Genomic DNA, 23718 nt, shown 5'->3' with positions numbered 1-23718 from the left:
TGCTTTGGGTCTGCGTTGCTGCACAGGCTTTTCTGTAGTTGCGGCGAGCGGGGGCTGCTCTTCATTGCGGTGCACGGGCTTCTCACTGTGGTGGCCTCTCTTTGTTGTGGAGCACGGGCTCTAGGCGCACGGGCATCAGTAGTTGCGGCACGCGGGCTCAATAGTTGTGGCACACAGGCTTAGTTGATCCACGGCATGTGGGATCTTCCTGGACCACAGCTCGAGCCCGTGTCCCCTGCATTGGCAGGCGGATTCTTAACCACTGTGCCACCAAGGAAGGCCCGTTATCGTGTTTTGAGAATCATATTTTGTATGCATGGCATGAATCCATTTTGAAGAAAAGTTTAATTTATTAGTGCAACATCTTTGATAGAAAATGTTTCTAAGAGTTAGGAGTCTATGGTTCTATACATTGTTTCCGTGGGGTTACTACTTACCATCCTATTTTATATTGGAGGAATCAGGGAAATCTCAAGCTCCACATTTAATGCTTTTGCATTCATATGGAAACATAGCTCATGGTAAATCCCTGGGGATAAAGATCTAGTGTTCCATGGGCCATTATGAGAGCTTCAGGGTACAGAGTGCATAGAACATATAGGGATTTTTTTTTTTTTTTCTGAGCAGAATTTTGAGCATTGAAGCTCACTGCTGGGGAAAGAAGTTAATAATAAAGAGGAAAACTTGCAGTTCAAGTCAGACTTGAGGTGGAAATAGCGACTTCCCCAGAAATCTCCCTCTGGCTCTAAGTCTGACTTTTCTTGGCAACCGACATAAAATCTTTAAAAAAATTTAATGACATACCCAGTTCTTCACATACGGTCTTTTAATGAGTTGAGGATTCTCTGCTTTAGTGTGCCTTTCATACCCGTTAAAAAGAGTTCAAGTCTGTATGAAAGGTAGAACTCATTCTGTGGCAAGTAACTGAAGACTCCCAAACTGACTTAACACAAAAGGGAATACAATGGCTCATAGAAATGAAAAGCTTCTGGGTGGGAAAGGCTTCAAGTACAGCATGATGAAGAAACTCAACTGGCAAACCCAATCCCAGGTAAACCTAATTTTTACCCACGTTACACTTGAATTCTGAAGCCAAACATGAGTGGAGAAAAATACAGGATCTTGCTGACAGGTCTCTCTTAATTATAATGACTGCTAGCTTCAAGTGGTCCTTAATGTTGGTTGGTGTGATCCAGCCATGTTTCTCTACTCCATTTGATCTCCCACGAGCCTGTAAAACTATTTTACAATGTTTCCTTTCTCCTCATCCATCCACTCCCTCTTCCCCACCTCAGTCTCCGTTGATGATGTTGTTTTCCATTTCACTGAGAAAATGGCAGATATCAGAAGAGAACATTCATCTATTCTGTATTTATCAGACCACTGTGTGTGCCCGACCAACTCTTGCTTTCCTTCTGTATGACCTGACCTAAAACTAGCCCCTCTATCCCTGCACTGTCTCCATCGCTTCTTGGGTACCTATGGGCATTGCTTCAGCATTTGTCCTCTCTCTTTCCTAGAGCATCTGTTTTCCTTCTCTGCTAGATCATTGCCAACCAATATACAAATATGATGTAATTTTCTCTATCTTAAAGAAAATGAACTTCATGAATGCACATTGCCTTCAGGCATGACCTCATTTGTCTGCTTTTTTTGTGTTGTTTTGTTTTTCTGTTATTTTCACTGCAAAACTTCTGTAAAATGTTGACTTATATACCGTGTGTCTCCACTTCCTCCTCTAACAGACTATCAAAACTTCTTCCTTCCCGAGGCCGCCTCCTTTGTGGTTATTTTTCAGGCCTTAATTTACTCAGCTTATTAATAATATTTGACATGGGTGACATACTTTCCTTCTTAAAACCCAATCTTCATTTCTCTTCTGGGACAGCTCCCTGGTAACTCCTTTTCAATCTCATTTACTGGTTTCAGCTCATCTCCCTGATGCCAAATGTTGAATTTACCCAGCTCTGAGTTTTCACTCCTCTTCTTTAACGACCTGGGTGATATCCAAGACATACTATTTATGTATTGATAGCTTTCAAATTGATTTTTTTTTTTCCATCCCAGAACTCTTCCCTAAGCTTTAGACTCATACAGACTCTCCTTAGATGTCTGGTATCTAACCCTAACCACGCTAACCCTAACATGTTATACTTAAAATGATAACCAAATTTCTCATCTCTTCCCACAGCTTCCCTGCCCCATCATATCTCTCTAGAAAAGTTTCCCATCTCAGTATAGAGCAGATGCACCATTCCAGTTGTACAGGCCAAAAAAGCCATGGGGTCACATGCAACATCTCCTCCCTGCTCCCCCAAAACTCACCTCTGGTCTATCTACAAATCCTGTTGGCTCTAACTTCAAAACACAGTGAAAGATGGTTGGAATCTAAAACCCCACTGCCACTGTGCCACCCTGACGCAAGCTACAACTGTCATCTGGCTGTTGCAGGACCCTCCTAACTGACCTCCTTATTTTCATCCTTGCTCCTCTACAGTCTGTTCTTAATTCAGAAACCAGAGTCCTGATAAACCTAAGATCTGCTGGGTTACTTCTCTGCTCAAACCTCTTTAAGCCTTTCCTCAGTCCATCATAGTGGAAGCCAGAATAGTCAAGGAGACCTAAGATCTGGCCTCTGTGAGCTCATCTCTTCTTCCTCCCCTTGCTTGTGCTGCTCCAGCCTTGTAAGGCCACCTTTGCTCTTCCTTGGACCTTTCAAGCACACTCCTCCCTGCAGCTTTGCTGTTCCCTCTGCCTCAAGTATTCTTATGCCCCAAATACTCCCTTCCTACTCAACTAGCTAATTCTTCCCACACTCCCAAAGGACTCTTCCAACTCCCTTTTGTCCTTTACATACCTTTTTTTTCCTTTTTTTTGGGTAACACTTACCATCACTCATTTTCAATCTTACTAAACTAGAATGCAAGCTTGCTGAGCACAGAACTTGGTTTTCTACACTAGTTTTGTTTTCTAGTGTATCTCCAGTGCCTAAAACAGTGCTAACAGCAAAGTTTTAAGACAACTATTTTAGGTCTGGTCTAAAGAATCTTGATTTCACTATCTGCAGTATTATCTGGTCAAAAATGGATACATTTAGACTCTCTAATGTTATGTGGAAAATGGAATCAAGTTTATTTTATAATTAAAAAATTAGTATAATTGTAGTTTGGGGGAATATCAAAAGCCCAATATTCATCTCTCAGGTATGTTTATACTCTTGCTTAAAGAGGAGTAGGGATTCCAATGTAGGGAAGTAGTATTCCAATGTAGGGAAAACTGGAAACAACGAAAGTGAACAACAGTGGGATCGCCTCCATTCTTTGGTACATTTGTATAATGGGGTACTAGGCAGCTTTTACAGACTATGCTATAATGTTTAGTGGCTTCATATTCATCCATAATTGATTTAAGTAATCCAGTCATTCTAATGTATAGTTGATACTTTGTATGCAATAGTAACGGACATCCCTATACACACATTTTTTGGCATTTGCGCGATCATTCCCATGGTATTAATTCCTAGTGTTTTTGCTCAAATTAGATTCAGGTTTTTAAAAACTATATTATTAGTCAGAACTTTTTTCCTGTGATTTTTTTTTTTGGGGGGTAGGATTTAGCAATTCTTTACTTAGAGAACTTAGTATTTTACTGTTACAAATGGTACTTCAGTGAACACTCATGTTGACAAATCATTGTCTCCAACTGTGCTTATTTCCATAGGTTACATTCGTAGATGCTGAATTACTTAATAAAAGAGAAGACATATATCTCAAGTCCTAACATGGTCACTTTATACATCTTACAAAATTGCCTTATAAGAAAAGAATTTCAATTTATCTTTCCTCAGAATTGTACAATGGTGTTTGTTTCATTTCAACTTTACAAAAAAAAATGTTATCTTTACAAAAAATGTTTTTAAGAAGGTATTATAGCTTCCAAAAATCTTTACCCAAATTGATTAGGATATGCACCTACACAATTTCTAGTATAGTTCGTTCTGCTATAATGCTTGTTTTGAAAATGTGAACTTGTTGCAAGGTAATCAATATATTAGGGAACAATTAGAGTATAATGCACGTTTTGCATTTTCTATATGTGATTTTATCTGCAAGAAATAATAGGTGACTAGAGAAAACTGTGCCCAGCTGAGCCAAACCAGGCAGGAATCCAGAGCTCAGACATCTACTAGCTACCCTAGTTTACCACATGTGTTTATGAGCCTCACCTATCCATAGCTGATCTTACAACTTTCTGTCCGATTTCAGATAACATTCCCTTTACCGCTTCACTATAACATGGTTATTTTTTAGGAACACGTATGTCTCATTATAGCAAAACAGTGTATGAATTCAACATACATCAAAGGTATGTCTACACAGGTGTTATTTGTGTTTGTTTGTTAATAGCCTACAGAAGTAATATTCTATTTTAGAGTCTTTCTGAATCACTGGTAAAGGCACTGGTGGATCTGTTATTAAGTATGTGTCCCTAGCCCCCCCTATCTGCTCCTTAACTGTGTGTGGAGAAGGCAAACTTGAGACAGCAGAAATTGAAATGGAAAAGGAAGTGTTCAGAACATTTGGTGTAAGCAATATTGGAACTGAATATTTCTGTTTGAAAAATATGCTGTAGAGTCTGGGAGATGAGTTCTTTCAAGTATTGCTTCCCATCTTGGGTACACTTGAATCCTTTAGCTTTTCAGAAAGAAAGTTTAGTCCAAACTTGATACGCATTTTCAAGGAGGATTTTTCAAGCAAACAGTAGAGCAGGGTCCTTATCAATCCTTCAAGACTCAGGAAACATTTGGTTAGTTTTTTCATCAGTTTCAAACAGGAGAGCTGACATTCTGTTTAGACAGAGTAAATGATTTGGGGGACATTAGAAAAGACCCCTTACTCAAAGAAGCATTGCCAACTCAACCAATGGTGCCTAACTTGTTCCGTGCTACAGTAAGAGATGAAACTTCAAGTGTAGCCATCCCTGGGTTTGCATTCTAATTTAGATTCAGTTGCAAATGGCATCAAGTACAGCTAGGACAAGTTTGAGGATAAGAGAACTGACAATGAGTAGTTGAAGAAGAAAGGTGATAAGGAATCAATTGAAAGTGAGCATAGGTACAAAAAGAAACAACACATATTTCCCATGTAACTGATATATCGCCTACTGGATATATTTTAATATATGTAAATATATATTTATGTATAATATAATATATTAATATACATTTAAGGGACTTCCCTGGCGGTCCAGTGGTTAAGACTTCGCCTTCCAGTGCAGAGGGTGCGGGTTCAATCCCTGGTCGGGTAGCTAAGATCCCACATGCCTCACGGCCAAAAAACCAAAAAACATAAAATCAGAAGCAATATTGTAACAAATTCAATAAAGACTTAAAAATGATCCACATCAAAAAAATCTTTTAAGTATATATATATTTAATATGTAATATACATAACATATTGCCTACTTAACTGCCCTTTTAATAAGTCACTATATGTGAGTGTCGGGGCAGGGGGGTACCAGTAAAACAAAACAAAACTAAACTAAAACCTGCCATGGTTTTGTTGTTTACAGTCATGAACAGTATTTACACAGCCTTGTTCTGTTACCATGTTACATCTATTCCTCCTGGTCTCTTAAGAGTTTTTATCATAAATTTTGAGTAGAAGAATACAGGAAGGTGTTACTTAAGAGGCTGAACTCTTAAAATTTACCAACTCTGAAGGAATGAAACCACACTGGTATGGAAAGTACAATGAATAGGTAACAACAAATGTAACCTCTGATAAGGTAAGAAAACCACATGGTGCTATTTGAAAGCACAGCCTTTGAAGTCAAGCAGAGCTGGGCTTTATCCTGACCCTCCACTTATGGGTTCACAATATGGAGGAGACCATTTAGCCATCATGAGTCTCGTTTGCTTCATCTGTAAAATTAGAACTGATGAGAACACTTGAAAGGATGTTTTAAAAGATTCAATGAGATAAAGTTGTGTGAAAATATTCTATATTATCTGTCACTTGGAAAGTATGGGAAATGAAGGCTAACAAAAAATAAAAAGAAACAAAGGAAAATGCCTTATGTCAGAGTTCTACTTTGGGAAACAGATCTATCTCCAGAGATGGTCAGGTTATGCAATCCCAAAGCAAAAACAAACAAACATATCTGAGATCATTGTTAACATTTAATGCTACTATCTTTTGATTCATGCACGTACTTGTCAACAAATATTTGAGTGACTCTAAGGCATGAAGCTAGGTGCCAGGGATAAAACAAAGTACAAGACCAGTTCCTGTTCTCCATGTTCTCATTTGTAAAGTTAAGAAATTGGGACAAATAATCAATTAGTTCTCTTTCAGTTTTGATATTTTAGGATTTGATTATTACTGGTATTAGTAATATGTATATATAATTGCTATTGTCTTAGCTTGGGCTGCTGTAACAAAATACCGTAGACTGGGTGGCTTAAACAACAGACATTCATTTCTCATATTTGTGGAGGCTGGGAAGTTTAAGATTAAGATACCAGCAGATTTGGTTCTTGGTGAGGGCCTCTTCTTAGCTGGCAGCTAGCCACCATCTTGCTGTGTTCTCATGTGAACTCTTCTTTGTGCTTGTGTATGATCTCTCTGTCTTCCACTTCTTATAAGGGCATGAATCCCATCAAGAGCATCCCATTCTCAGTGTCCCATTCTCATGACCTAATCTAAAGTTAATTACCTCCCAAAGTAATTACCTTCCAGTTCTAAATACCATCACTTTGGAGGTTAGGGCTTCGACCCGTGAATATGGGGGAAGCATAAACCTTTAGCCCATAACATCTATACAATACTGTTATTAGGACAGAAGTTTTATAGGATTCTCTCTTATCCTTAAGGTAACCTTTATTTGATAGTTATTAGTATGCTCACTTTACAGATAGACGCGGAGACTAAGAGAGGTGAGATTAATTGACCCAAAGTCCCACAACCACGGAGCGGCAAGGGCAGAATTCTAGACTAGAAGTGGACTAGACCTATATCCTTTATGGATCCCATCAGTCAGTCAATCAAATCAGCATTTATTCAGCATTCATTGTGTTTTAGGATATATAGTAAGTAATAATTAGACAGAGTTCTCTCCTCAAAGTACTCCCAGCCTACATTTCTACTCTACCTGAAGTTCAGGTTTATTTAAAAAGCAAAAACAAACAAAAAGTGGCTCCTTCTTGTCTAACTTGTGACTTGACTTGTAGCTTGGTGGATTTATTTTTCTTTCCACGATGCAGAAATCTTGTATCAGCTTTGTGCACATGAAAACAGAATGTTCAGATTGCAGGTTGCACTTTTGTTGTAGGCATGTCAGTAGGTATAACAGGATACAAGGGCATGTATATGGCCATAGAATATAGATGTTTGAGGTGTATAGATATATGTCACAAAGTAAAGACTTGTGTTGGTTTATATGACTGCTTTCGTTTGGCATATAAACAGGAATTATATGTATATACAAGAACAAACATGAGATACATATGAATGACAAGTATGAAAATCTGCCAAGTACTTTTTAGAAGCTTCTGAGAAGCATATATATATATATATATATATATATATATATATATATATATATATATATATAATTTTAATCAGAATCAGTGGATGGATTATAAGTTTTCTAAACAGTTTGCTTGTAATTGATGAGTCGTATGTTAAGCTATGCAACTACTTCTGCAAATGAGAAGGAATAGAAGGGATTCTGTAAAGTTTGAAACATTACATAAAATATTTCCTTGAGCTTTTCCTTCCAACCATTTCCCAAAGAGCCTTTGGGTGTAAGAAGGTTTCACTATGAAATGCATGGTCAAAAATGCAAGAACTTCTGAGTTAGTCTTACATTTTGACTGTTGTATTTGGTGAGTTTTAGGAGGGGAATGAAGTGTTTCCCTGAGGTTTGAAGTGTGTTAGTCATGGGAGAGGAAGTTTAGGGTTAAACACTGTTCTATGCCAGCACTGATTGCCAGACCGCAAGTGATAAAGGTAGCAATACATCCCTTATCACACACACACATGTGCACTCACACACATACATGCACACATGCATACATATACATGTTTATGATATTCAGGATCCTCTAAAGTGCAAGGCCAGGGCAGGGTTTTAAAAGTGGAATTCTTCAAAAGTGCCAGGATAATCACTGGAATCAGAAAGAAATTCTTCTTCCTGCTGGTCTCAAACCTAGAGCCAGAAGACATTTGTTGAACAACTGCTTTCCCAGGACTGGTGATCCCCAGTTTTATATACAGCAAATGATTTTGTTTTTATTGTTTATGTACTGATTTTTAAATATAATTCCATTTACAAAAAATAAATAAAAATAGAATTGGGATTCTTAGCAGTCAACAAAAATTCCTAGATTTCTTTTGATATAAACTTGTGTTAAACGTGTAGTAGGTTTTGCTGTTTTTAATCTAATGCATGCTTTTATCATTTGCCCTCAATACACTGCATTTAAAAATTTGATACCAATTCTTCCTAACTAAAATGAACTTTCTGAGTTCTGAATTTTTTAACCCAATTTACCACTATGAATTACACACACATTTTGTAAGCATTCCTTTTTGCTTTTAACTATCAGGTGAAATGTTTAAAAAGACCATTTTCGTTTACTGTGCAAGAAGTCATTCAGGTTTACAAATGGCTTATCTGTGTGGTGAGATTTTATAAATCCTAACACACATGCACGTGTGCGAGTGCACATGCACACACACACACACACACACACACACACACACACACCCCTTCTCCATGGTTTCTGAAATCCATGTTTGTAAAGCAGTGAAATTACCATGGAGCTTGGTCTTATCTGTAGGGAAATAGCTAAGGTCTCATGAGGCCAAAATGCAGGAATGAAAAAGGCAGATAAAATCTGAAAGTTGGAATGTAATCAATGCTGGAAGTACTCTTACACCAAGTAATCTTAAAAGCCATATGTGAGTGTTAGTATGAAAGGAATACTGTCATTTTACAGCAAGACATTGAACTAATTACCTTTGACCTGTCTTCGAGTAACTTTCTCAAGTGACTCAAAGATGCTTGAGATACTTATGTTGGTATTTATTGTTTTAAGCAATGCATTGATTCAAATATTATTTTAATGGTTGAATAAAAAGCAAATTGACAACTTACTTTCCCTCTTCTTTTCTAAATCAACTTGACGTAAACTGTTCATGTTGAAGAGCATTGGACCAGCTAAATATACTGACGGGTTAGACTCACCAGAATTTTAAAGCGGGGGTGAAAAAAAAGGGCTTGGGGGTAATTTACTTTCTTTGTTTTAATAGCAGAGAATGTTCTCGTGAAGCTTCGAGTTAATATAGAAGCTCATTATATACAGTGGCATTGATACCGACCAGGGTTCTTGACCTTCCCCAATCAATAGAACTTGATAAGAGACCAGACAAGAAATTCAGGCAAGGCTTTACTGGGGCCCCTATTGTAGCAGGGGGAGTGAAAACAAATAACAGGTTCCCTAGCTCGCTCCCCTAGGGGGTGTGGGATGGTTCCTTATATGTGGTGAGGGAAGGGGTGTGTCCTGCGGTCGAACTGGAAGGGTGACTTAGGTGATCTCCCCACCCCTTTGGTGGTGTTGAGTGCAGGGGCATGTGCAGTACCCTGCTTTCACTCCCAACACCCTGTCTTTGCTCCTGGCTCTTCAGAAGTGGCAATTGGATTTTTTTTCTTTTGATCTTTTTATATCTTCTTGTCCAGACTTTGCCCTAACTGCCCATGCACAGTTATTTTTAGTCCCTTATAGTTTCCTTGTATTCTGTTGCTCGAGGAGAGGTTTGTCCAGGTGCACGTACTGCAGCAAAAGGTCCCAGGGCCCAGGGCCCAGCCTGTCTCAGCATTATTTTCCTTGAAGGTATTAAAGCGTTGGAGAGAAACATCATCACCATCCCCTCCCCAGCAACTGGTGAAGAGATTCCAAAGAACCTGAATGATTGGATTCCAATTTAACCTTCTAAGTTTTCAAGTAAGAAACTGAAGTCAAGAAAAGTTCAGTTACTTGCTTGGTGTCCATAATCTGACCTTTAGTAGAGCCAGAATCAGGGTTGTTCCTGATTCTCCTGATTCTCCTTTTTCTCATACAGTGGTTTTCCCCAGATCATCCTGTATATAGGAAATATATAGGAAATATATTATCCTTCACCAAATTTGATATAGGAAACCTGGTGTTGCTCTTACCTCCACATGATTTCCCTTAAGGGTTTATGTACTCTTGTCACCAGCAACAAGAGTTTCTCTGAAGTTCTTCCAAGACCCAGTGAAGAGGTAGGATAAAAGGAAAAGAAAAGAAGGATAAATATGTTTACTTGCTATTTATATCATGTGTATTATTTATACAAGCTCTTGAATTTCCAGTGGGTTCTATTATTTAAAGCTATCATAGTGAGCCCTCCCAGAAGGTAAATGTTTAATTAATATCTTTTTTAATCATTGAAATTTTTTTAAAATACAAAAAAAGAAAGAAGATATATCCATACTTCCATAATCACTGTACATCTTAGAATATTTACTCCTAGAGTCTTTTAAAAATTGTTTTAGAAGAATCACTCTATAATTTTGTGAAAATAACCCATGTGATTTAAAAATCATCCCAAATCTCAGTATTCCATACATCCTTCTACGTATATAAATAGTTGGATACTTAGGTAGAAATATGTTTATAACAATGTGATGCAGCTACAGATACTGTTTTTTAAAGTTCATGTTTTATTTAAAGGCATAATTGATTAAATTCCTGCTGTGAAAGATAGCACCTAGGGGTTAGCATGAGGGGTTAGCAGTCTCATCCATCCTCTCATTCCCCCACCTTCTGATTTTGGTAGTTATGGTATTAGTTGTATCCTTTTCACGTTTATGACAATTGACTTATCTTCAGTAAACATTATTTCCACTGTGTTTACTTTTATTTCTGTAGAGTTTACTTTTATTTCTATAGAGTTATATTCAATATTCATCACCAGTCCTTTTATCACAATGCCTATCTTTTCATTTTGATGGTACTCTTCTTAATTGCCTGGATTTTGCTGTCAGACTTACTTTAGCAAGTGCTATATTTTCTGAGCACTTTCATAATTTAGACTATGGCTTTGTAAATAAACAACTGTATATAATATTCTTGGGTAATATTGCTTCATTATCTTCTAACATTGGATATTACTATATGGGAATCTGATTCCCCCTCATTCCTTGTAGATGTGTTTTGATCTGTTGAATGTTCAAATAATTATTTATCCTCCAGATTCAATATTTCAAATAAGATATGTCTTACTATGGAGAATTATGCATTCAATTTCCCAGGAAAATGGGATAGTCTTTCAATCTAAAAATTCAGATTTATTTTTTTAGGGAAAATTTCCTATTATTTTATCTTTGAATATATCTTCTGTTCCATTTGTGAGTTTGCTACATCAGAATGCCAGTTATCTCAATATTAAATCATCTTTGCTTGGCCTCTTTCTATACAAGCTTTTCCTAATTACTTTAGTCTCTTTGCCTTTTTCATCTGCATTCACTGCATTTATCTCATTTCCAACACATCGGTAATTTGGTTTTTAGTGGTGTCTATTATGTTACTTGTACTTTCTAATTTATATATTGGCTCTCTAATGATGTTGTTTTGACCCTTGATTTGTTTCCTTAGGTCCACTACCTTCATTTTCATTTCATTCTGTTGTTTTTCATCTAGTCTTTGACCTCTAGTGTTGTTGAATTTATTTTCATAATAAGTAAATCCATTGTGTGAAACAACTTAAGAAATTCATTTCTGCTTCTCCCCTTAGATTTTCTTCTGGGTTGAGTGTTTTGTTTCTCTCTCTTCCTCCCCCCACTTTTCCCTCCCTGCCCCACCCTCTCTCTCTCTCGTTATTGTTGCCGATAATATATTTCCATATTTCCCATGTGTGTCATTTATCTTGCTCATGTGTGGGTGACTCTGTCCAGACACTATTTGTGCCAATATAGCAGAAGTTACTTGTAGACTTATTTACCACGCTGCCTGAGACCCCTTGGGCTCCAGTTTGTAGTGCTGGATATTTCAGGTTTTATAAATTATTTAATAACCAGCAGGAATGGTCAGGGAGTGAGTTCAGTTGAGGCAACATTCGGCCTCTTTGAGAGCACCCAGCTTCATTGGCTGGTTCCGTATCCTATTCCCTTCTGTAGGGGAGGGGCTGGTCCTCAGGTTGATAGCCACTGCAGCTTCTCCTCAATCAGAAAAGGAAGGAAAAACATAGGACTCTCCATAGGTTTCACATTGATTCAATTTTGGAGGTATTACTGAGAATTCTTAGGCTTTCCCCCAAAGTCCAGGGCAGTTTCTGGTGTTTAAGGACAGATAAGGACCTAAATCCTGCTCTGCCTTTCTCCTCTGTTCCAGAAACATCTATTTTGATTTTTTTGTTTGTTTGTTTGCAATTGACTGCTTTCTTTTCTTTGGTTGCTATGGTTGGTGTGTGTGTGTGTGTGTGTATGTGCGTGCACGTGCGCGTGTGTGCTGGGACTTTTGACTTCATTGGGTATTGGGGGAGGGAAATTAGTTGTGTGTTAGAATTCATCATCGTCTCAGTTAAATGTTTGTGTTGGAAGATTCCCTCATAGAATATCTACTACTAACAAAAAACTCGAAAAACAAAGTTTTCACTATAATTTACTGTAACTCTTCAATGTCCACTTAAAAATACACAGAAATTGCTCTAATGCATGACAGAAACATTTTTTCTAGCTGTTTAGAATATCCACATCTTTTACTCTCAAATAACAAGAGGGCATGCTAGAAAACATTTGACTGAGGGAAAAATAATAAGTCTTAAAAATTTCTGTCAGTATGCAGTGTTAGAAACTAGATAACTTATTCTAAATATTTATTATTTTTGTCATAACCCATGTGAGTTAATGTTTTTATCTTGTTTTTCTTAAAATGTTTTCATTTTCTTCACAGCTAAAGTTGAAAATTGGATAAGAAAGATGTTTATAAATTGTATATGTATGGATATATCATTTGCATGTCTTTGTGTATACATAACATTTTAAATATAGGTATTCGATGTGATTTTAGTTTACATAGGATTACATAGTAGCACAGATATGTATATAAATATATAGAAATAAATGTATTTAATATATGTGTTTATATATACATATGCATACATAACACACACACAGACTTAATTGTTGGAGAGTTGCCAACATCTACTGAAGGACACTGATAGCACACAAATTAAGTTTCCAAAGACATGGTGATAACATAAGTAAGCATATAGGATTAGGGCCTTGAGATTAATCCTCCTATCATTTTTATCACTGGTTTGAGCCTTACAACATCATTCTCCCAGTTTGGTCCTAAGCTCTACAGTTAAAGAGAGAAATGGAAAACTCAGTCTGGATTTAGAGAGAAGCAATCCTGATTACAGAAGCAGTGGAAACTGAGGAAGAGTAATGGGATTATTTGTCTGGATAAAGAAAATTGTGACAAGAGGTCTAAAATAGTTTCTAAGGTCTAAATAGTTTCTATTTAAAAAAAAACAAAACAAAAAACCAAAATAAAACAAAATAACCTAAACACAACTCCAAAGTAAAGGTTGAAGGTCAGATGTTCTTCATCCCCACAGCACATAGACTAGAATTTTTAGACAGGAGCACAAATTTTTTGGCATAATGGGGTAAGAGATAAAATCAAAAGGTCTCAATTTTTATTTCTCTAAGATGATTAAAATATCCTCTTTGCCAGCTATAGCAGAATAGCTTATAGTTTGATGCTTCTAATATTCTATTGTTGTCATTAGCATTGACTTTAGAAGAAAAGTATATCCTTATTCTTAAATATTGTTCCTCATCTAGCTTTTCCATAGCTATTACCTGTTTGCAGCCAGAAAGTGGCAATGCCAAAGCATTGGCCTATGAAGACTAAACCACATCCATGCCTGTTTATCTAATAAGTATTTATTAGCACCCATCCCATGTTTAGTCTTGGGGACAGAAAGTGAAGTAAGGTAGCCCCTGTCCTTAAGAAATTAAGAGCTTGGTGGATTTGCATCCAGATGGATGCTACAAGGGGATGAATTGTTGTTGCCTCATCAGCTTTTCTGAAATGTAGTTTTCAATAATGATATATTTACTTCTGCTTGAGAAAAAAAAAATATAATTAAATATACCACTTAGGCTTACACATATGTCAGGGAAAAAGGTAATGTACATTCTGGAAGTTGTTAAGAGGACCCAAACCCCCCCACCCCCGGAAATTGAAACACTTTTTTGAATAGAAAATGCTAAGAATAAAATCCATAGCTTAATAGTCATTTTTCTAGAACAATGGGAGCCCCAGTCAATATTATTAATTAGAACAAAACTAAAATGAGATCTTATTTCCAATGTGGGATACATTCTAGTCACTTAAGGCTAGAACCCAACTAGACCCAGATTTCAAGTCACTTGTCACATAAGAAAAGGCCTGGAGAGAAGTGTTGGATTGGGCAGAAATATATCACACAGCTCCTTGTTAAATAAAGGAGAAGGAAGGTTATTCATTTAAAGATCAAGTTAGCTGAAAGAGTTACTTTGGCACCAGAAGTTGGTGCAGGAAGAATTGAAACTATGGGATCAAAGAGCTATTTCTAATCTATAAATTGAATGTCCATTAGAAACCTTATTCCATAAAAGTAGGATTTCGTTGAGGTACATTTAACATGGAAGCCTGAATTGATAAAAAAATATTTTCCCCCTGTGCTATGTTATCTCTAAACCTACATTGAACACCAGATGGCTTCCTTTGTAGTCATCTGAATGTGATTACATATCAAACTGTGGCTCCTTAAGGTGAAATTATCTGACTGTACTTGAAAGAACTCAATTTATTTTGGATATAGAGTTAACCCAGTTTGGCAGCAAACGTATTTTAGATTTTTGATCTGGTCAGAATCTTCAGGTATTTGCATTTAAGAGAAGACTAATGGGTTTATGTCCATTATTTCAACAACAAATTAACTCCAAAAGGCCTGGAGAGATAGAAGTGTTTTGCTCAGGGACACTAGCTGGCTTTCCAGTGTTCTCAGGATAAAAATGTAGCCCATCAAGGCTCATGGTAATTTCTATTGTCTTCCTAACAAAATCTCACTAATCTGTTTTTTTCCTTGATGTTTATCATTCCCATGATGTTTATCATGTTTATCATTCACCAGTTGTGTGTTCTGCCTAGTGTTCATTTAAACCACCTGCATTCCTTTAAAGTTTCATTCTTGCAGTTTCAAAGAGCTGTAGTAAATTTTTAGGATGTATCGAATCTTCTCAATTTCAAGGTAATACAGAGTGTTAATTATGTGTCCTAGGGCAGTATTTTAGAATTGACCCACATTTATTTGTACCTAAATAACTGGAAAAGAATAGATAAATGTTACTAAAAATACTTGTGAGGCATCTTTTATGTGAAATAAAACCTTTAATACTATTTAGATTGTTGGTGATGACTTGGTTTGGGGCTGAAATTACCGAATAAAATTTACTCTACAGAATGCAAATGATTAGTCATAGCATAGCAACTCATTTATAAAATATTTAATTTAGAGAAAACTTTTATTCAAATTTAAGGTTTAATTGTACAATTCTAATGATTGCAGTGTAGAGGGATCTCTCATCTATTAGTCATTTCTAAATATGATAGCATTTTCTAGAACAGACATATTTTTTCCATCTTTCTGTTGTAGTCACTATTTCTTCTTCCCTCAACCTCTAAGTTATAAAAATTCTCTATATATGTACTCTAAGTACTTAAGAAGATCCTGAGAAACCAAGATCTAATGAAAATGTGGGTAATTTATTTCTGGTCATGAATTTTATTCTATCTAAAGAAGGAAAGTATAACAAAATCAGTATCTTGCCTGAAATTGCTGTAGCATCATACGTGTATGTTAAGCAGTTCTCTGAAATGGACTAAAACTGGGTGAATGGAACGATTTGATAAGCTTGAAAATTCATGGCACTTCATTTTTATTAGTCATTAAGAAATTGTTGAGCTGTGACAGGGTGAGAGAGCGTCATGGGCATGTACACACTAACAAACGTAGTAAGGTAGATAGCTAGTGGGAAGCAGCTGCATGGCACAGGGATATTGGCTCGGTGCTTTGTGACAGCCTGGAGGGGTGGGATAGGGAGGATGGGAGGGAGGGAGACGCAAGAGGGAAGAGATACGGGAACATATGTATATGTATAACTGATTCACTTTGTTATAAAGCAGAAACTAACACACCATTGTAAAGCAATTATACCCCAATAAAGATGTTAAAAAAAAATTGTTGCCCCCCAAATAGTTTAAAGTAGTGAATTATTCCTTCCATGAGAGTGGAAAGGAAGGAGAACTATGTTAATATTCAAAGGGAATTAAAAGAAAAAGCATATGCTTCAGGCCCCATCTTTATAGTCTGGTTAGTAAATAATGATGTGGGTGAAAAATATCTAACAATAATAAGTGGGATAAAAATCGAGCACAGAGAGAGAGCACTGCAAGAAGCAGGAAAACCCATCATCGGCTTCATGAAAGACAACATTTCATGGAAGAAGGAGCGTGTGAGTTCCCTCTTCATGATCAGAAAAATGCTAAAGAAACATGTCCACAACCATTGATAAGTCATGTTCACTCATTAGTCCCAGTTTATATTTGTCTTGAGAATCTAGTACCCCAGAGCAGTGGAAGTTATACCTAGGTCCTAAATTCTAGGAAGCAATCCTAAAATAGGATGAATAAATCCTAGTCTGCTCATCACAAGAAAAGAGAGAGAGAGAGGAGTAGCATAGGAATAGGAAGGATTAAGAGTATAGAAGAGGAAAGCAGGAAGAGAAGAGAATACTAAGTCTCCTTCTCTATATATAAATATATACACACATATGTATATGTTTATGTATGATATATGTTTATGTATATTTATATCACTTATATACATATATATTTAAAGTTTAGTCTCAACCCCATAAATTAATTTCAAGATCCACTTATGGAAGTCATCTGAATTTTGAAAACTCTGATGTGGGCACAAATGATTCCAGGAAATCTGATGAACATGAACGCCAGGGCTTAGCAGACTCAGACAGTTTTCATGGTACCAGGAAAGAAGGGCTTAAAGGGAGAGGCAGAATAGACAACGTGATGTTATTTTTTTTAACAGCTCTCATTGCTTAATTTCTATTATCACTGAGGCTTTGGGAATATTTTTGAGTTATCCTTCCATCAGAATTTTTCGGTGACAAAATAATTTTCCATCGGAATTTTCCAGAGGTAGAACTATTACAAAATAGTTCAGAATGTAGGCAGTGGAGTCAGCCTGTCTGTGTGGTTTGGAGAAGTTGCTTACACACCACAGTCTGTTCATGTCTAGAATGGGGGTAAAAGAGCCTGCTTCAAAGAGTTGTGGTGTGAATAATAAAGTGCTTAGGCTAATAAATCGTACAGTCAGCTCTCAATAAATACTGGCTGTTGGCTGGTAAATAAATACTTGATCAAACTCTGTGATAAAATTGACAACAGAATCCAAAAGAGACAATAATTGTATCTGCTCAGAGGCACTCAAGAAATATTTCTGATGTTGGTTCATTCTCAGTGAATTTGGTGAAAGAATAAATAAAGTCTAACATTACTATAAATTATAAATAATTAATCTTAGCCCTATATACGATGGTGACACATTCTCTGTAGGAAAGCTCTCAGACACGTTTTTTCCGTTTCCTTAATCTGTGAATATTAATGAATCCCAGCCAAGTCATCTAAACCAAGTTGCCCCTGTGAAAGACTCAAGAATTTAAAAGTTGTTTGGTACTAGAGGCCCAAATATTTAGTTAAAAATAAGAAGATAAGACAGGGAAGGGGAGAGAAGGAGGGACAGAGAGAGAGAGAGAGAGAGAGAGAGAGAGAGAAAGAAAGAGGAGAGGAGAGGGGAGGGGAGGGGAGAGATCTGACTTCCAAGATCATTCAGTAGAAGAACTAGGACTTGAATCCTGGGTGCCTTCCACTGGCTCTTCGATTTTTCTGGAAGGCAATGACCATCAAAGATTGCAAATTCACTTTGACTTCAAGGGAAAGTTTTGCTGATGGTGGTTGGAAAGAGCAAAGTATGGTGGTTACTCAAAGAAGCAAAAATTAGCACACCTTACCCACTGAGCGTAACAACAGCAAAGACAAATATTATAATCTGTCTTTAAAAATGTCTACGAAAAATGCATATTTATTTCCAAGGTGAAAAGGGGATCAAGGCTGCTACTTCCCTGTGAATTTAACCTGGATTTCAGACAATATAAATATTCAAGTTTCACATCATTTTAAGGTTCCCAGTGGAAGAAAATGACAATCACTTAAAAAAATTTTTTTTCTTTATTGGAGTATAGTTGATTTACAATGTTGTGTTAGTTTCTACTGTACAGCAAAGTGAGTCAGTTTTACATACACATATATCCACTCTTTTTTAGATCCCATATAGGTCATTACAGAGTATTGAATAGAGTTCCCTGTGCTATACAGTAGGTTCTTACTAGTTATCTATTTTATATATAGTAGTGTGCGTATGTCAGTCCCAATCTCCCAGGTTTATCCCTTCCAACATCACTTTTTAAAATGTTCCTTTCCTACACAGTGTTTTGAGGCACTAAGTCTGAGAGATTCACTAGCGAAGGTGTGTTATATTTGTAATTTCCTTTCAATTGCAAATTTCCATCCTAGAGTAATGAGTATTATGGTAATTAAGACATTAAATTAGTGTATCCTGTACCCTGCTGAGAAAATAGTAATATAGTATAGCAATGCACTAGAGTAGATAATTGCTAGGACAATAGGCATGTGTCCACAGTAAAGACCATGGTCATTTTTAGTGCCCTTATCACCACAGCCAGTTTCAATAGGAACGAGTCCGTCACATTAACTAAATCCTAATGAAACTCTAGAATTACAGAGACGCTAAGCGTTCATGTCTCATACACTGGGTTGTGTCAGTCATATCAGCTCCCCTTTATTTACTTTGTCAGCATAGTTTCCATAGCTTTATGGACTTTCCAGTGTCCTTTATGTAGGTCAATACGAACACTTATTCAGAATGTTTATTATATGCATTTTTTAAAAATTTATTTTTATTTATTTATTTTTGTTTATTGTATGCAAAGGTTGTTGTTGTTGTTTTTTACATTCTTTGTGGCAAGACACCATTAACACAACACCACACTGTTTAACTGCATTTGGCCGGGGGTGGGCGGTGGGGGGGGTGGGCAGGAGGGGCGGAGGGAGTTTATCATGTCCTACAGTAGTTCCTATAAAGTAAACTAAGGGCTTAGGGGAATTATTTGAATTACAAACATTTTCAATATTTGTTTCTAAGTCAGAGAAGATGCTAGCATGCAAGTTCACATCCCCACCCACTCACTTTTTATTTTTCTGTCTTTACAGTTCCACCATGGTTTTTAAATCACCCTTCCAACCTCTATGCCTATGAAAGCATGGATATTGAGTTTGAATGTGCAGTCTCTGGGAAGCCTGTGCCCACTGTGAATTGGATGAAGAATGGAGATGTGGTCATTCCTAGTGATTATTTTCAGATAGTGGTAACTATCTTTTTTCATATTCACTTTACAATCCCATTCATTGTCTACTCTGTTTTCAGTTGCTTTTCTTTCTTGGGAACAACGTTCCTGTTGGGAATGTTTATGATGTATGAAGAAAATTGTTCCAATAAAGCAAATCATTTTTTAGACTTGGACTTTTTGAGCTCAAAAAAAGTCATTAAACAGTCCAGCCCCCTTGTTTACAGACACGGTTTTAAACAAACAAAGAAAAAATGGGGGGCCTAAGACCAGTGCTTTCTAAATATTCTCATTGGTGGTTCTTGGAAAAACAGAGTTTAGAATCTAGTTCTAGACTGTATGAATCCAAGAATCTCTTACTTCTGTAAATTTTGCCCATTATAATAAAGTTTCAAGTAAGATGCGCTACTTATGAATATGGTAGTCTTACTTTGGTAATTAGGATGGTCACTCTTTGCTCCTTTGCTGCTCTTCCAGATAGGCCAGCTGATCCTACATGAGCAGTAGAAAAGGGCAGTGATGATGGTGATAGTCACAATGGTGGTGGCAGTGTTGGAGAGGATTTGAAGACCCAGAGTTCACATCCTTTGCAGTTCTGAACTTTGGAAAGAATTGAAGCCAAGAACAATGGTTCTTATAGTTCCTATAAGGTTTAGTGTACCTCTCTGTCCCTGCCCTGGAGAGAGATAATAGGGATAATGGTGGTATATTGACTGAGTTGTTGTCCTGGTACATAGTGAGTGATCCATACCTATCATTATTATTATTGTTTTTGCTGCTACCAGCAGAATGCTTTGCTCATTTAAAAATGCTCTGTGAAAACTCTCCTTTTGGTGTAGGTCAGCATCAGAGGTTCTGAATTCAAATGAATATCTGAGAAATATGAAAAGCACTTTTTAAATATCAAAGAACTTTGCAGCTAAAGAAGGAGGCTTTCAATCCATTTCTCTTATGTTTGAGATGCAGACATGACCCTGTCAAAGAAAAGTGGTCCTCCAAGCCAGGTCTCCCAGGAGACGGCAGTTATAGTGTAAGTGTCCTATAGAATTCAGGCACAAGCTCTCTCCATGGCTTTACAGTGCCGCTTGCTGGTGGTCCCTCTTGCATGATCAGTCGGCTTTCAGAAACTTTCATCACCTCTCGATTCATGCATTTTGTCACATTGTAAGGGCTCTTAAGGAATACATCCGTAAAGAATATCTTTATTATGTTTATCACCACTTACCATTTTTCATTTTTAGTTGCATTTAATTGGTTGGGAATAGAGTAAGAAAGGAAAAAAAAAACTTTTGAATGCCACATCAATCCATTAGTTCCTTTACATGCAATGCTGTTTCCCCTATCACTGAATTAAAAATGATCTGCCATGGGGCAACTTGAAATGTGTTGTATATGCCTAAAATAGATGCTACTTGCATATAGAGGAAATTGTTGAGTGCCCTTAAGGACACAGGATAAAATGAAGCATTTCATTTTTTTCTACAGTTTGAATAATCTTTTCCCCAGAATGACTTATTATAGCCAACCTACTTAAAATGTTCCTTTTCTTAAGGTAAAAAAAAAAAAAAAAAAAATGTATGGTATGAGCCCTTTTCACATTAAATTGTGCTTAAAAATATTTCCCCAATAGCTCCAAATCTGTCACACATGTAACATTTAGCACAAATAGTAACTTATGTGAGAATTGTTAATTGTAAGTTAGTCAACTTTATCTTAAGAATTTTACATCAGCTGAGAATTGACTACAAGACACTAAAAACAATTAAGTATTCCCCATGAGGTAATATTTATCTCTTAATGACTTCAGGGCAAGTGATTTAACTCGTCTCACTTACTGAACTAATTCTTACACTATCGAAGATAAACTGAGTTACTGTAATTAAATGCTATTTCAGATCATTTTATCATCCATCCTTGAAAACTATGGTGGCCCAATTTACATAAAACAGGAGTTAAGGTTGCTGTGTTTTAATTTATGGATTACTGAAGGTGAAACATTTCGGCCATATAACAAGAATGACATGGGTATAAAAGATCTACCATACCCTCCTCCAAATCCCCGAAAGGGCACACAATTTTAAAAGGATTTTCAGATATTTTTTTTCTCGGCAAATGTCCAGAAAATATCCAACCTAGATTTCTTGTCCTTTAGAAGCTGCAAAGATAAGTAATTTTTGTTTCCTTTTGCTTTTTTTTTTCCCCTCTCCAGCACCCACTGAAACTATTTCCTTCGGTACAAGGAAAAGAATGAGATTTCTTTCGATACTAACCTCTCTTTCGTCCATACCTAATAAAAGAGTTTTCTGTTTACTGCTCACTTACGGAGGATGTGCATTCTTGGGAGTATACTTTTCATGGCAGAACTTGGTTAAATTGTGGCACGTGGATTCAGCAGAATCTTGGGAATCTGTGACATTTCCCAGATGACACAGGACATATCTGTAAGGCTGAGGACCTGTTGGCCTCCCTCCTGGTTTCTTTTGGGAAGTTTGATTAAAATTTGTTTTGTGATCATTTTGTCACTTGGAGTTTTTTTTTTTTTTTTGCTTTTTCAAATGCTTTACCTGCTTTTTCTTCTCCCTAGGGAGGAAGCAACCTACGAATCCTTGGGGTGGTGAAGTCGGATGAAGGCTTTTATCAGTGTGTGGGTGAAAATGAGGCTGGAAACGCCCAGACCAGTGCACAGCTCATTGTTCCTAAGCCTGGTAAGATGAAGTGAACCTTGCTCTGGTTCCTGTAGTTGCAGTTCTGCATGGTTCATCTGTGAAATCTGCACTGTTTTCCCTATTCTCAAAGTCAATTTGAAATTATTGAGTTATTTAGTTAATCAGGTATACATGTGTGTATTGATGGTATATTTGTGCTAGCAAATTATATCTATGACTATCGATATATATCTCCATCCAGTGAGATACAGTCAAGATGACTACCACTAAATTACTACCATCTCCCCTCTTTTGTGGCCTACCTTTCTTCTTGGTGTTTCATATAAATATAAACTCTATATATGGAACATATATATATATGTAATATATATAAAATAAATAAGCATATACATGTGTACATACATGCTTATTTATAGTCTTAAATCAATGGAAGTTGGTAGAAAAATAGCAGGAGTAATCACTTGAAAGTAAAAACATTCTTCTCTTTTTTTAGAACAGATTTTGATAAGTTGTCCTTTTTTCTATAATTTATTAAGTTTTTTATTTTGTTCTGTAATCTTTTAGAGATTTAATGTGGTGGTGTATTCAAAACTAGCGTAAATCTATAATAGACATGTCATGTAATATCCCCATAACAATATGATTTCCAGAAAGCAAGCAAACAGACAAAAACAAACACACAAAAAACCAGCTGGTCAGCTACTCTGAAATGGGGTTACACTAAAGAAGGTCAAAAACATCCCTTCTCTCTTTTTATTCTTTTTTTTTTTTAAAGCAGGGACTGAACAATTGTTTCTATAGATCAAAATACCTTAAAATATTAATACCTCCTCATGAAAAGTTTCATACCACCTATTGATTATGTTAATTTCAACTTTTTTTCGGCCAGTTTCCTTCCTCTTGACTCAACCTTGTCTTAATCTTTCCCTGCTTTAATTTTAATAGAAAACAAATTTTCTGTTTAGAAACAGTAATTTTCATAGAAAACAGAAATTTCTGTATAGCTACTGAAATATATGAGACATAGTCTTTCTTTGGCTTCTGTCATTTACAGTGTGCCTATTGAGGCCTTATATTTTGTGCATCTCTAACCAATTATCTGAAGATGCTCAGACTCTCATAATAATGCTCACAGCGATGACTTTCTCTGCTTTTCTTGATTAAAACAAAAAAGCAACCATAGAACCGCAGTCCCAGATGAGTAAAGGAATGAAAGGAACTATTTAGGAATTTGAAGGTACCATTAACTCTTGTTCAGGATCACCAGTTTCTCTGATGGACTGTTTGTTTTCCCTCCATTTAATGTGCCTTACATGTGAATGTGACCTCATTTGTGAGACTAAATACATTCTCTTCGGCTGAAACAGTAATGGATAAGGAGGGGAAAAGGAACCTCTAAAACCAAGGTCTCTAATATGAGCCATGGTTTAAAAACTCTGTGCTGTCTCATTAGCAACGACAATAT

The 23718-nt window shown here is 36.5% G+C and overlaps 1 protein-coding gene across 1 annotated transcript in view; it reads left to right on the top strand.

Moving 5' to 3' along the window:
* DCC (DCC netrin 1 receptor) overlaps positions 1–23718 on the top strand; it is a gene marked incomplete at both ends in the record, with an annotated part of 1161813 nt that overhangs the window by 663980 nt on the left and 474115 nt on the right. Inside the window, 2 exons of the mRNA XM_082853095.1 lie at positions 19454–19608; positions 22172–22292. Of these exons, the coding sequence (XP_082709221.1) occupies positions 19454–19608; positions 22172–22292 (276 nt within the window). The remainder of the gene's footprint in view (positions 1–19453; positions 19609–22171; positions 22293–23718) is intronic.

Source organism: Leucopleurus acutus, assembly GCF_964270905.1.
Source record: "Leucopleurus acutus genome assembly, chromosome: 13".
In the NCBI taxonomy this organism is placed as follows: Eukaryota; Metazoa; Chordata; class Mammalia; order Artiodactyla; family Delphinidae; genus Leucopleurus; species Leucopleurus acutus.
This window is presented reverse-complemented; position numbering and strand designations above follow the sequence as displayed.